At 42.0% G+C, this 14,432-nt stretch overlaps 1 protein-coding gene across 4 annotated transcripts in view; it reads left to right on the forward strand.

Annotated features, from left to right (window-relative positions):
- The window catches only part of ARNT2 (aryl hydrocarbon receptor nuclear translocator 2), a 195,872-nt gene that overhangs the window by 140,916 nt on the left and 40,524 nt on the right, over positions 1–14,432 (forward strand). For all 4 annotated transcript variants that reach the window (XM_060005327.1, XM_060005330.1, XM_060005328.1 and 1 more), the window contains exons 9-11: positions 7,400–7,476; positions 9,599–9,733; positions 12,211–12,285. In XM_060005327.1, the coding sequence (XP_059861310.1) occupies positions 7,400–7,476; positions 9,599–9,733; positions 12,211–12,285 (287 nt within the window). The remainder of the gene's footprint in view (positions 1–7,399; positions 7,477–9,598; positions 9,734–12,210; positions 12,286–14,432) is intronic.

Here is a 14,432-nt window from a genome sequence, read left to right on the forward strand (position 1 = left end):
TTATTGTTATGGTTCATTTATGGATCGTTTTCTATGTTCCTATTTGTCCTTTGTTCCCTTTTTCCTCTTTTCCTGCCTTCTTTTTGAACTTTTTTATGATTTCATTGTATCTCCTTTTTTGTATTATTAGCTGTAACTGTTTTGGTATCTTAATGGTTGCTGTAGCGCTTATAATATACATCTTAACTTATCAGAGTCTATCTTCAAGCAATATTATACCACTTCACGTACAGTATAACAATCTCACAGTAGTGTGCATCCATGTTTTCCCCTCCTGGCTTTTATATTACTGATTTATTTCACAGGAAAATAATCTTGGGAATTCCTTGGTGGTTGGGTTCAATTCCTGGTCAGGAAACTAAGATCCTGCATGCCGCGTGGTGTGGCAAAAAAAAAAGAAAAAAAAACTTACATATTTACTCATGGTTACCGTTTCCAGTGGTTTTCATTCCTTTGTGTAGATTCATATTTTCATGTGGTGTTATTTCTCCTGTGGCATAAAGATGTTTTTAACATTCTAATAATGATGGTGTGCTGGTGCTGAACTATTTCAGCTTTTGTATGTCTGAAGGAGTCTTTATTTCACCTTTATTTTTGAAAGATATTTTCACTTGATATAGAATGCTAAGTAGACAGGTTTTTTTTTCAATACTTTAAAATATTATCTTCTTACTTACACTGTTTCTGACAAGAAATCAACTGTCATATTTATCTTTGTTCCTTTGTATGTAAACATGTCTCTTTTTTTTTCCCTCTGTATTCTTTGAAGACTTTCTCTTTTTTTTTCTTTTTAATTAATTAATTTTTGGCTGTGTTGGGTCTTCATTGCTGCGCGTGGGCTTTCTCTAGTTGCAGCGAGCGGGGACTACTCTTCATTGCGGTGTGCGGGCTTCTCATTGCGGTGGCTTCTCTTGTTGCGGAGCACGGGCTGTAGGCGCGCGGGCTTCAGTAGTTATGGCTCGCAGGCTCTAGAGCACAGGCTCAGTAGTTGTGGCGCATGGGCTTAGTTGCTCCATGGCATGTGGGATCTTCCCCAACTAGGGCTCAAACCCGTGTCCCCTGCATTGGCAGGCGGATTCCTAACCACTGCACCACCAGGGAAGTCCTGAAGACTTTCTCTTCATCACTGGTTTTGAGACATTTATGATGTGCCCTGGTGTAATTTTCACATTTCTCGTGCTTGGGGTTTATCACCATTCACTTGCAGGAAAAATTAATTTCAAAATTTAATTTTAAAGTGCTGGTTTCACTTGAGAATGTCCTTGATGAAGAAGTAAAAATATTAATAATATTAATTGTATTAAAGTCTGAAATTGTCAGTATGTATAACGTGACTTCTGCTGCATACCAAAGCATGCTGGTTGTGTCAAGGAAAAGCGCTCGTGCAGTTGTTTGAGTTGTGAGCTGAACTAGCTGCTTTTTCCACAAACACCGTGTTTTTACTTGAAAGAATGACAACAAACTATGGTTATTCAAACTTGTGTGTTTGGCAGGTAGTCTTCTTAAAAAGTTAAAATGAGCCTGTCACTTCAAGGAAAGCAGTCGATAGTATTTGTTGTCAGTGATAAAATTCAAACTTTTTAGTGAAAGTTTGAATTTTGGAAAAGTTGTAGCCACCACCATCATCATGACCAATACCTAACCATATCTTCTGATGCGATACATGGTGAAATTAACAAGTGTGATTTTTTTTTATATTGTATAATGTAATGTGTCAACATTTAGAAGATCTGTGTAATCTGGTAAACCAGTATTTTCCAAATGACCAATACATGATGTTCAGAATCATGTATGGGTAAAAGATCCAGTCAAAGTGTTAGACCAAAATCTATTTTCACATAACAGAGTGTGAAAATTTCATTGATATAGTCAGCGAATCACATTTCAATTAACCTTTAAGACACTATCACTTGTCAAGGCTCAGGAAACTATCAAAGAAGAATATCAATAATTACCTTAAAAAACTTCTCCCCCCTCCAACTAGCCTCCATGTGAGGCTATATTTTCTTCATATTCCTCAAGTAAAACAACATATTGTAATAGATTTTGTGCACAGCAGATAATAGAATACAGCTATCTACTATGAAGCAAGGCATTAAAGAGATTTTCAAAAATGCCAAACAGTAATTCAGAGATAATTTTTTAGGTATCTTATTGAATAAAGCAGAGAAACCCTTGAGACATTTCCACTAAGATCAGGAACCAGGCAAGAACGCCCACTATCTCTACTACTAGTCAACACTGTAATAGAGATATTAGCCCATGTAATTAAACAAGAGAAATCAGAGGCAAAAACTGTGTAAAGAAGAAGGAAAACTATCTCTGTTTTAAATTATATGATAATATACCTACAAAAGCCCAGTGAATCAATAATAAAATTAACTGAAGCAATAATTCAGTGAAGTAACACAATACAAAGTTAATATACAAAAGTCAATAGTCTTTGTATACATAAACAATACACAGAAGCGTAAGGGTAGAGAAAACCCCATTTATAATAGCAAGAAGGAAGGTGAAATACTTAGGATGGGGGAGTAGGAAGACCCTGAGCTCACCTCCATCCATGGGCACACCAAAATTACAACTATTTACAGAACAATTACCAATGAGAACAACCTGAAGACTAGGAGAAAAGATTTCCCACAACTAAAGAGATAAAGAAGGAACCACAGGGACTTCCCTGGTGGCGCAGTGGTTGAGAGTCTGCCTGCTGATGCAGGGGACACGGGTTCGTGCCCCGGTCCGGGAAGATCCCACATGCCGCGGAGCGGCTGGGCCTGTGAGCCATGGCCGCTGAGCCTGTGTGTCTGGAGTCTGTGCTCCGCAATGGGAGAGGCCCACTTACCGCAAAAAAAAAAAAAAAAAAAAAAAGAAGGAACCACAGTAAGATGGGTGGGAGGGGCAAACATGCCATATAGTCAAGACCCACATCCCCAGGGAGGTGACCCACGAACAGGAGGATAATCACAATTGCAGAAATTCTCCCCATAGAGTGAGGGGTCCAAGCCCCACATCGGACTCCCTGGACTGAGAGTCCTGCATCAGGAAGACAAGCCCCCAGACATCTGGCACTGAAGGCCAGCAAGGCTTGCGTACATATATGTGTTGGTGTTGGGAAAATGGACAGCACATGCAAAAGAATCGAACTGGACTACTTTCTCACACCATACCACAAAAAGATCAAGATGGATTAAAGACTTAAATGTAAAACCTGAACCCATAAAACTCTGTGAACTAAAATATACTATGCTCTTTGACATCCATCTTAGCAATTTTTTTTTGGATATGTCTCCTTAGGCAAGGGAAACAAAAGCAAAAATAAACAAGTGGGACTACATCAAACTAAAAAGCTTTTGCACAGAGAAGGAAACTAGCATTAAAATGAAAAGGCAGTCTACTGGATGGGAGAAGATATTTGCAAATGATATATCTGATAAGGGGTTAATATCTAAAATATACAAAGAACTCAGCATCAAAAAAGCAATCAACCCAATTAAAAATTGGGCAGAGGGTCTGAATAGACATTTTTCTAAAGAAGACTACAGATGGCCAACAGACACATGAAAAGATGCTCAACCTCACTAATCATCAGGGAAATGCAAATCAAAACCACAGTGAGATAATCACCTCACACCTGTCAGAATAGCTATTCTCAGAAAAACAACAAATAATAAGTGTTGGCAAGGATGTGGAGAAGAGAACCCTCATGCACTGTTAGTGGTCATGTAAATTCGTGCAGCCACTATGGAAACAAAATGGAGGTTCCTCAACAAATTAAATATAGAACTACCATCTGATTCAGCAGTTCCACTTCTGGGCATTTTTCCAAAGAAAACAAAAATACTAATTCAGAAAGATATATGCACCCTTATGTTCATTACAGCATTATTCACAGTGGCCAAGATGTGGAAGCAACCTAAGTGTCCATTGATAGATGACTGGATAAAAAAGATGTGGTATATATACACAACTAAATATTACTCAGCCATAAAAAAAAAAAAATGAAATCTTGCCATTCGTGACAGCCTAGTTGGACCTAGAGCGTATTATATTGATACTAAGTGAAATAAGTCAGGCAGAAAAAGACAAATACCATATGATTTCACTTCTATGTGGAATCCAAAAAACAAGACAAACAAATGAACAAGATAAAACAGAAACAGACTCATAGATACAGAGGATAAACGAATGCCAGAGGTATCAAATAAATAAGTAACAGGGATGTAACGTACAGCATAGGAAATGTAACAACTTTTAAGGTGACAGATGGTAACTAGACTTAGTGTGGTGATCATTTTATAAAAACATCAAGTCACTGTGTTGTACACCTGAAACTCATAGGTCATTTACACTTAAATTTTTTAAAAAATTTAAGTACTTAGGAATTTTCATAAGTATACAAAGTACAAGTATATATGAGGAAATTTTTAATACAGTTCTGGAAGACACAAAAGCAGGCGTACAAATGGAAAACATCCCCTGTTCTTGAGTAGGACAATTCAACTTTATAAAGATGTCAGTTCTCCTGAAGTTGGTTTATAAATTTAATTCAGTCCTAATAAAAACAGCAAACTATTTATGGAGTTAAATAAGTTGATACTAAGTTCGTGTGAAAAAATAAACGTCTAAGAATAGACAAGAAAACAATGAAAAAGAAAAACTACAAGGGAGGAATAGCCCTGCCAGAGACTAAAACATACAATAAATCCTCTGTAATTAAAATCCTGTGGTACTAATGCTTGATGGACAATTGGCCTGTGGAATAGAAGAGAAAACCCAGTATTAGACCCAAATACATACTAGAATTTATAGTATGATAAAGGTGGCATCTCAAATCACTGCATTTTTAATAAATGTTAGTGGGACAACTGGATAGCCATTTAGAAAAAGATAAAATTAAATCCAATATATCTCACACCGCTACACAAGAATAGCTCCAAATGGATTAGGGATCTAAATGTAAAAAAGGAAACCATAAAATGTCAGAGGAAAACATGGCTAACTTTCTCTTTAACCCTGGTGTAGGAAATGGCTTTCTAATTATGACTCAGATACTAGAGGTAATAGATAGATAAATTTGACTACATAAAAATTATAAATTTTTTCAATCATCGTAAGGGAAGTCAAAAGACAAAGGCCCACCCGGGAGAACATATTCACAACATATACCACAAAGGCTTAATATGCCTGATATACGAAGAACTCCTGAAAATTGAGGGGCAAAGGATCAAAATCCCAATAGAAAAATGGGGAGGGGACTTCACTGGTGGCGCAGTGGTTAAGAATCCGCCTGCCGGGCTTCCCTGGTGGCGCAGTGGTTGAGAGTCCGCTTGCCAATGCAGGAGACACAGGTTCGTGCCCCGGTCCGGGAAGATCCCACACGCTGCAGAGCGGCTGGGCCCGTGAGCCATGGCCGCTGAGCCTGCGCGTCCGGAGCCTGTGCTCCTCAACGGGAGAGGCCACAGCAGTGAGAGGCCCGCGTACCGCAAAAAAAAAAAAAAAAAGAATCCGCCTGCCAATGCAGGGGGCACGGGTTTGAGCCCTGGTCCAGGAAGATCCCACGTGCTGCAGAGCAACTAAGCCCATGAGCCACAACTACTGAGCCCATGTGCCACACTGAAGCACGTGCGCCTAGAGCCCGTGCTCTGCACCAAGAGAAGCCAGCACAATGAGAAACCTGCACACCTCAATGAAGAGTAGCCCCTGCTCGCCACAACTAGAGAAAGCCCAGGCACAGCAACAAAGACCCAACGCAGCAAAAATTAAAGTATATAAATAAAGAAAAAAGAAAACCTTTTAAAAAAAAATAGGGAAGATACACAAATAGACAATTCACTAAAAGATAAGATACAAAAATGATCCTCAAACATATGAAATGATGTGCAGACTCACTCATAATTAGAGAAATGCAAATTAAGACAGCACTGGAATACCATTTCTAACCTATCCAACTGACCAAAATTAAATCATATGACAGCATATTCTGTTGGCCAAGACTGGGGAAAAAGGCCTCTCATACCTTGTTGGTGGGAATGCACATTGGTACACTCCTTCTGGAGGGGAATTCGGCAACACCTAACAAAACTACGTACATATACACTTACCTTGTAACCTAGAAATCCCGCTTCTAGGGTAGGTGTATCTTCTGGGTGTATCTGCACCTCCAATTCTTAAGAAAATGTGTGTGCACAAGATTATTCTTTGCAGCCTTGTTTGTAGTTACAAAGTATTGGAAACGCCTAAATGTTCATACATAAGAGGGTGGTAGTATTCAACCTTGGTTACTCTACATAATGCAGCAATATGCAGTTCTGAAAAAAGAATAAGGAGGAGCTCTATGAATAATTACGGAGTGACTTTCAGGACATACTGTGAAGTGAAATAAACAAAGCCCGAAAGAGCATCTACAGTGCACTGCCCTTCATAGGAGAAGAGGAGACAGATGCTCATTTGTGCAAAAGAAATACAGCAAAGGATAAAGCGGAAACATAAGGGGCTGGTTACCTCGAGCGGGGGGTGGGGGGGGAGGCAGAGAGGAGTGTGAAGAGGGTGGTGGGAATGAGGAGGGAGTGACATTTCTCTGGCCCTTACAGCTAGAGTCGTGTTAACACTCCCTTCACAGTCTGTAGTGATGGGCTGTCACTGTGCTTGTGTGATTCCATCACCGTGAACCTTCGATCTGACCTAGTGCGAAAATACTTAACGTTAAGTGTTATGCAGTATAAAAGGGAATTTTCTACTTAACAGCTCTTGTCTAGGAGATATCAGAGCAGAATGCTTGTTTCACTACAACAGTTCTAACCAACAACAATGAGGATTGTTTTAACCAATTCCTTCCTGTCCAGAGCACTGGTTTTTAGCGCTTAATCAGTTTCTCCTTTCTATCCCTCGAAAACCCTGACTTTACATCAGAAGGGTGAACACTGGTTATGTTCTCTTCCCTGGCAAGTTAGTCATTTTGGTTTTGGTGAGTTTTGTTTTTTGTTTTTGTTTATGATTCTGCCTCTGATGGTCTTTGATTTTTGGCAACAGATAAGTGAAATATTTACATAATTTGAAGTGCCCCTATACACTTCTTATCGAAATTTCTCTTATAACCAAGTGTTTTAGCCAAGTTTTGCAAATGTATAAATGAATAATTTGTTTCATCTTCCTTAAATCCCTCTGCATCATCCACAGATGCAGATGATAATGTACCGTGAAATTATCAAAAGACATCAGGCAGAGAGAGGAGCAGGAAATGAGCGAGGGGTGGTTAATTCATTGGCAGCTTCCCAGACCCTGCAGGGTCAACAGTGGATCTGTATCTTTGACTGTGTAAATAAAATCATGGACGCTTTTACCCTTTTTCGATTCATCTTGGACATGTCGTTGATGACTCTGGCATTTCTCATTTCAGGAATGACCATACCCGAAGAAGATGCCGACGTGGGACAAAGCAGTAAATATTGCCTTGTGGCAATTGGAAGACTCCAGGTAAGAAAAAGCTCACAGCCTTTTTGATCTCCAGGGAAGGCTTATTATTGCAAAGAGCAAGAGCCTGTAGGTTTGGATGCCTTTTTCGAACTCCTGTGTCCTCAGTATTGTTGGGTTCTGTGTCTCACCCTGTGGGAGAAGGATGAGGCTGAATCTGGGAGAAGAAGGGGGGCAGGGACTCTGAGCTGCGGGCAGCAGAAGCAAGCTGTCCTTGCTTCACTGAGGGCCTGAGTCAGTCCGTCTCCACATGTGCGCCAGTTACTGCAAAGTTGAGCTCTGCTTACATCACACCCGGGTTTTTAAAATATTTTTTATTGAAGTATAGCTGATTTGCAATATCATGTTGGTTTCAGGAGTACAGCAAAGCGATTCAGATATATAGAGAAAGAGAAATAGAAATATAGATAGATAAACAGATACATAGACAGAGACATAGATAGACGCATAGGCACATAGATAGATATTGGGTTGGCCGAAACGTTCGTTCACGTTTTTCGGAAAAACATGAACGAACGTTTTGGCCAACCCATTGCATAGACAGGTATATCTTTTTCAGATTCTTTTCCATTATAGGTTATGACAAGATACTGAATATAGTTCCTCGTGCTACACAGTAGGACCTTGTTGTTTCACACCCCTGTTTAATCCCCTTGAATGTTGCCCCATCATCTGCAAGATAAAGCACTCACTCATCTTACAGCCCCACCTCCTTCCTCCCCCCTCATGCCCTGTTCCCAAACGACAGCACGCCCTTTCCACAAGCCCACCGTGCACTTCCCCACTGTTGCAGGTGTCCATGGGCTGTTCCTTCTGCCTGGTGTTTCCTTGTTTCCCTTCTTCTCCTTTTACAACTCCTTCTCCTCTTGTTTACTTCCTATTTCGTCATCCTTCAAGATCCAGTGAAATGACTCCTTTATCTGCTTAGTCAAAATGAATCACCCCCTCCTCCCTACACGCCTGGCATTACGTTTATATGTCAGTTCTTCACTGTCTGTGTTCGTATAGTTAGTTGAGGGCAGTCCCCTTCCTTGCAAGCTCCTCAAGGGCAAAAAATGTGTCTTTTTAATCTTTTGAGAATTAGATATGCTGAATAATGTATATAAAGTCCGCTGGCTTCATGCCTGGCACACACAGTAGCCACTCAGTCTTTCTCCTTGTGGCATCGAGGGCCCTCCCCGTACTGATGAAGGGGCCATGACAGATGTAGTTCAGAGGACACTGACCTTTCACATCCCTGGTTTCCTAGGTCTTACCATTTTCAGACAGATGAATAAGCTATTCCATTCACATGTGATAAGCATTGGTTATTCCTTGCAAATGGGGAAGAAAGAACACTTGGGTAAATTCAGTTCACAAATATAGACTTTCCAAATATTTTGACCAGTTCCTTAGACTCATTTCCCATCCTTAGTAATGGGAAGGTGGGGGAAGGGAAGGGTGTTAACATTTCTGAGCACCAGCTGTGTGCCAGGTGTTGTGCCAGGGTTTGACGTGCAGTGTCGCTCTGAATCTCACAACCACCCTATGAGGTTACAACTTCCTAATTCCCAGGGACTGATAAGGAAACGGGCTCAGAAATGTAAAGAAAGTGGTCCACTCTTCCGGTGAGTCCAGGGTGTGGCCAAGGCAGTTTGAAACATTTTAAACTCATTGTACTCATGACCTGGAAGGATCTGTGAAATTAAATCCACATGGGGGAATTCCTTGGTGGCGCAGTGGTTAAGAATCCGCCTGCCAATGCAGGGGACACGGGTTCGAGCCCTGGTCCGGGAAGATCCCACATGCCGCGGAGCAGCTAAGCCCGTGCACCACAACTACTGAGCCTGCGCTCTAGAGCCCGCGAGCCACAAGTGTTGAGCCCACATGCCACAACTACTGAAGCCCGCGCGCCTAGAGCCCGTGCTCCGCAACAAGAGAAGCCACCGTAATAAGCCTGCGCACCGCAACGAAGAGTAGCCCCAGCTCACCGCAACTAGAGAGCCCGTGCGCGGCAACGAAAACCCAACGCAGCCAAAAATAAACAAATTAATAAATTAATTAATTTTTTAAAAAATCCACATGGATTGTTCCCATTCTCTAACTCAGTCTCCATCACCACCTCCCTGTGGATTTCTCCATCCAGGTGACCAGCTCTCCTGTGTGCATGGACATGAGCGGGATGTCGGTGCCAACGGAATTCTTATCCCGGCATAACTCTGACGGGATCATCACATTTGTGGACCCAAGATGCATCAGTGTGATTGGCTACCAACCCCAGGTAGGTGGTTTTGAGCTCATGGCAGTCAGCTAGAGATTTAGTTTTACTTAAAATGCACCTACTTCATTTGTTCGAGATATTGTACATCACAATATAGGGAAACACAGGGTAAAAATCCATCTCCCTACCTGGGTACAGTAATGTCGTTCCAAAGCAAAAAAGAACATTGTATGCCACTGCACTGCTTAAAATTAACTCTCCATTTTTTGTCCTAACCACTTCGTTTAATCTAAATGATTTTTCTCAAACTAGAATTAAGATGCTCTATGAAAAAGAGGCTCTCTGATCAATTAAGTTTGATTAACACCAAACGGAAAATCTCCTTAGAAACTTTAAAAGTATATTAGTGTGAAAGATGCTGAAAAGTCTTAAAGATGTTCAATTAATTTTGTCTAACTGCTTGTTTCTCAAATGTATTTGGAACCTCTTTTTACAGGGGGCACATTTTCAAGGCCTTTCTTTAAAAAAAGTCTATGAGAAACACAGAAGTCATAAGAAACACCAAAAGGCAGGAGAGATTGTTCCAAATTAAGATAAACCAAAGAGATAGAATGATAATATTAATGTAAGAGCCTTAATTGGGTCCTCAGCCTGAAGACTTATAAAGGACATTTGGGAGGAAATGTTAATATGTATGGAATAATGGGTGATTTTATCAAATAACTATTGATTTTTTTTAGGCATAATATGGTATATTATGGATTTGTGAGATGGTGTCATTTTTATGAGATACATATTTCAGGGGAAGTGTCATGATTTCTGCTAATTATTTTCAAATGATTCAACAAAAAATTTTAAAATATATGTGTATGTGAAAGATATTTCATTTCTATATATTTTATGTTTCACTTATATATTTATGTTTACATATATATGAAAGAAAGAGGAAAATGCAAATGTGGCAAAATATTGACAATTGATGAATCAAGCTAAACAACACACAGGTGTTTATTATACCACCCTTTCAACTTTTCTGTAGATTTAAATTTTCAAAATAAAAAGCATTTGGACAAAAAAGAAAGAAAAAAAAGGAACAAAGTTTGGGATATGTTGATATGGGTGTTTTAATTATATATATATTTTTATAAATTCGTTTATTTTATTTATTTTATTTTTGGCTGAATTGGGTCTTTGTTGCTGCACGCGGGCTTTCTCTAGTTGCGGCAAGCGGGGAATACTCTTTGTTGCAGTGTGCAGGCTCATTGCGGTGGCTTCTCTTGTTGCAGAGCACAGGCTCTAGGCACGTGTGCTTCAGTAGTTGTGGCACACAGGCCCAGTAGTTATGGCTCACAGGCTTAGTTGCTCCGTGGCATGTGGGATCTTCCCGGACCAGGGCTCGAACCCGTGCCCCTGCATTGGCAGGCGGATTCTTAACCACTGTGCCACCAGGGAAGTCTCCCATGTAGATTTAATTTCACAGATCCTTCCAGGTCATGAGTACAATGCGTCTGAAATGTTTCAAACTGCCTTGGCCACACCCTGGACTCACCGGAAGAGTGGACCACTTTCTTTACATTTCTGAGCCCCAGTTTCCTTATCAGCCACCAGGGAAGCCCACATATATATTTTAGAACAGACCAAATTGAAATATTGGAACCATTCATATAATTCTACATCTCTAGGTTGATGGCAAACTTCAGATTTTGGATTGGAATGATGGGGAAAATTCATCTGTTTCCAAAATCACCATAACCTCTGATGGCCCTCTGTTTCCAGCCAGATCCATTTATCCGCTGGCACCTTCCATGGACATCTAGATGCTTTTTGGCACACAAATAAGACTTCAGTGTCAGTGTCCGCTCCCACTGAGGCCATTTGCGGATTTGGGTTCTGATCAATGACTTAGTTTAAATCCTTTGCCATTTAAGGCACTTCCAACTGGACCACTTTCCTACAAGGCATTTGCCTTTTGACGGTTTATCTTTTTATAGTTGGTTTCATTGCAAAACACTTTTGTTTGGGGTTAATGCTGGGTCCTTTGAATAAAACATAGAGGAGCAAAGGTAGGTAGTAAACAGGCTTTTAGCAAGTACAGTTATTTTATGATAACAGCATTTCTCCAGGCACGAGAGAGCTGCAGTTTCCCCATTTAAACAATTCCAGTTTTCATAGGCAACACATCTGACCTCGTGCTATCATTTGCGTTCTTTTTGTTTATTAAAATGTTTATTACAGTTTGCCTGCGCAGTTTGCCTCTCCAAGGCAAACAAAAATAAAATTGCATTTTGAAGCCGCTGCTCTAATGCCTTAGCACAATTAGAAGTCGGTGTTGAACATGCCGAGAGGACTGAGGATAGCGTACCAGACGCCAGCTCCATGATTGCTCAAAGAGAAAATTTGCATCCGCTTTTTTTCCCCTAATGATGGTGTGAGCTAAAGGGTTGAAGGGGGTGTATGTGAGCGCTCTTGTCTAACGGTGAGATATAAAAAAATGAAATGTGGGATTGGAGATGATTAAAGCTTGTCTCTTTGTTTAGGATCTTCTAGGAAAGGACATTTTGGAATTCTGCCACTCTGAGGACCAGAGCCATCTGCGGGAGAGCTTTCAGCAGGTACCACCAGTGCTCATTTACAGGTGACGTAGAAGCCGGCTACACACGGATGTAGTCCTTCGATGTGCCAGGCAGGCCAAGCAGGGTCCCACCGAAGGCATCAGTCGGGGCCCCTGCCGTGAAGGGGCTCGCAGTCCAGCGGGGACGGCAGACCATCAGGAAGGAATTTCTGTTCGTGGGAGAAGAGCAGAGGAGGGAGAGGTTGACAGTGTGGGGAAGAGGCCGGAACAGTCTCCGAGGGGAGGCAACAATTGGGATGGGTCTTAAAAGATGAGCAGAGAAGAAACGACATTCTTTCTGAGGGGCCAGCACCTGAGATGCAAAAGAGCATGGCTTTTTGGGCGAGTTACGAGTAGTTCCTCACGGCTGGAGTGACCCTGGCTGGCTTGTGGGGAGGAGGTGGGCAGTGGTCAAAGATGAGGCCGGTGAGGCCAAATTCTGAAGGGCCTCATGTGCCATTGCGAGGTGCTTAAATCCTCTCCTGAGTCGTTTAAGTGCGGATTCCCTTGAGGATTTGAAGTGGAGCAGTGTTTTTGAAAAACAATTTTGGCAGCCCAGGTATGCAGAAGAGACAAGGGTACGAAATAACTGGAACAAAAGACAAATTGGGAGCCTGCTTCAGTCGCCCAGGTGAGAGGTGGTGAGACCTGAAATGGGGTAGGAGCAGCAGAGGAGGCGGTTGTGGGGTTAGTGATGCTTTGGATAGAGACAGTGAAGGAGAGAGAAGGATTGAGGATGACCGTGAGGGTCTGAGAGGAAGGCCACACTACTGACTGCATCCCGAGCAGCATTATGACCAGCTGCTGTTTGTTGAGCACCTACTATGTGCCAGGCGCTATGGAAATCCCTTTCGCACACACTGCTTTCCTGAATCTTCACGACAGTCACGGGAGATGGGCAAGTGAAGCTCAGTGAAGGAAGAGCACCTTAGGGCAGGCTTCTCACTGAGGACCTGCCACCTCCTGAGCCCGGGTCCACCTGGGAGGAGAGAGAGAGAGCCAGTTTCACAAAGGGCTCCGGCGACTCGCTTCAGCCCCCGCAAAGAAAAGGACGGGTAATGTTACAGCAGAGGGGCCTTTAAATGACTTTTTAAGAGGGAATAATAGTTCGTCATTCATCTGAGAGAATAAGTCCTTGACATTCTGCTTTACAAGTGTTTCAGAATGAGGGCCTCTGACAGCTGAGCTCTCCTATTAAAGGCCTGGGTATGTCTGCACAAATAGATCTAGTGCTCCAATTACACGCCTCCTGCGCACGCAGATCGCGTAACCCCTCCTGCGCGCTCCGCTCTGTTCTTCCCAAACATCACCAGCTCCTGGTTTTCTTTCCACCTGTCAGACTGCTTTGTTGTCCCTCTTCTGCCTGCGTCTCCAAGCCATGATGCCCTAGGGCTCCGTTACTGACCTTCTCTCCTTCTCTCTAATATCCCCCAGGCGATTTTTTTTCATTAAAAAAAATGTTACTGGAGTATAGTTGATTTATAATGTTGTGTTAGTTTCAGGTGTACAGCACAGTGATTCAGTTATACGTATACATGTATCCATTCTTTTTCAGATAGGTTATTACAGAATACTGAGTAGAGTTCCCTGTGCTATATAGTAGGTTCTTTTTTTTTTTTTTTTTTTTTTTTGTGGTACTCGGGCCTCTCACTGCTGTGGCCTCCCCCGCCGCAGAGCACAGGCTCTGGACGCGCAGGCCCAGCGGCCACGGCTCACAGGCCTAGCCACTCTGCGGCGTGTGGGATCCCCCCGGACTGGGGCACAAACCCGCGTCCCCTGCATCGGCAGGCGGACTCTCAACCACTGCGCCACCAGGGAAGCCCTATAGTAGGTTCTTGTTGGTTATCTATTTTATATACAGTAGTGTGCGTATGTTAATCCCAAGCTCTTAATTTATCCCTCCCCCCCGCCCAGTGTTTCCCCTTTAGTCACCATAAGTTTGTGAGTCTGTTTCTGTTTTGTACATAGGACAAATACTGGTATGATATCACTCATAGGCAGAATCTAATTTTTTTTAATGATATAAATGAACTTATTTACAAAACAGAAACAGACTCTCCCAGGCGATTTTATCCACTGGATGACTTCAGTCCAGACCATCGCCTGCGGATATATAGGCACCTACCCCACCCTTGCACTCGAATGCCC

Source organism: Delphinus delphis, chromosome 2 (genome assembly GCF_949987515.2).
Source record: "Delphinus delphis chromosome 2, mDelDel1.2, whole genome shotgun sequence".
Lineage (NCBI taxonomy): Eukaryota > Metazoa > Chordata > Mammalia > Artiodactyla > Delphinidae > Delphinus > Delphinus delphis.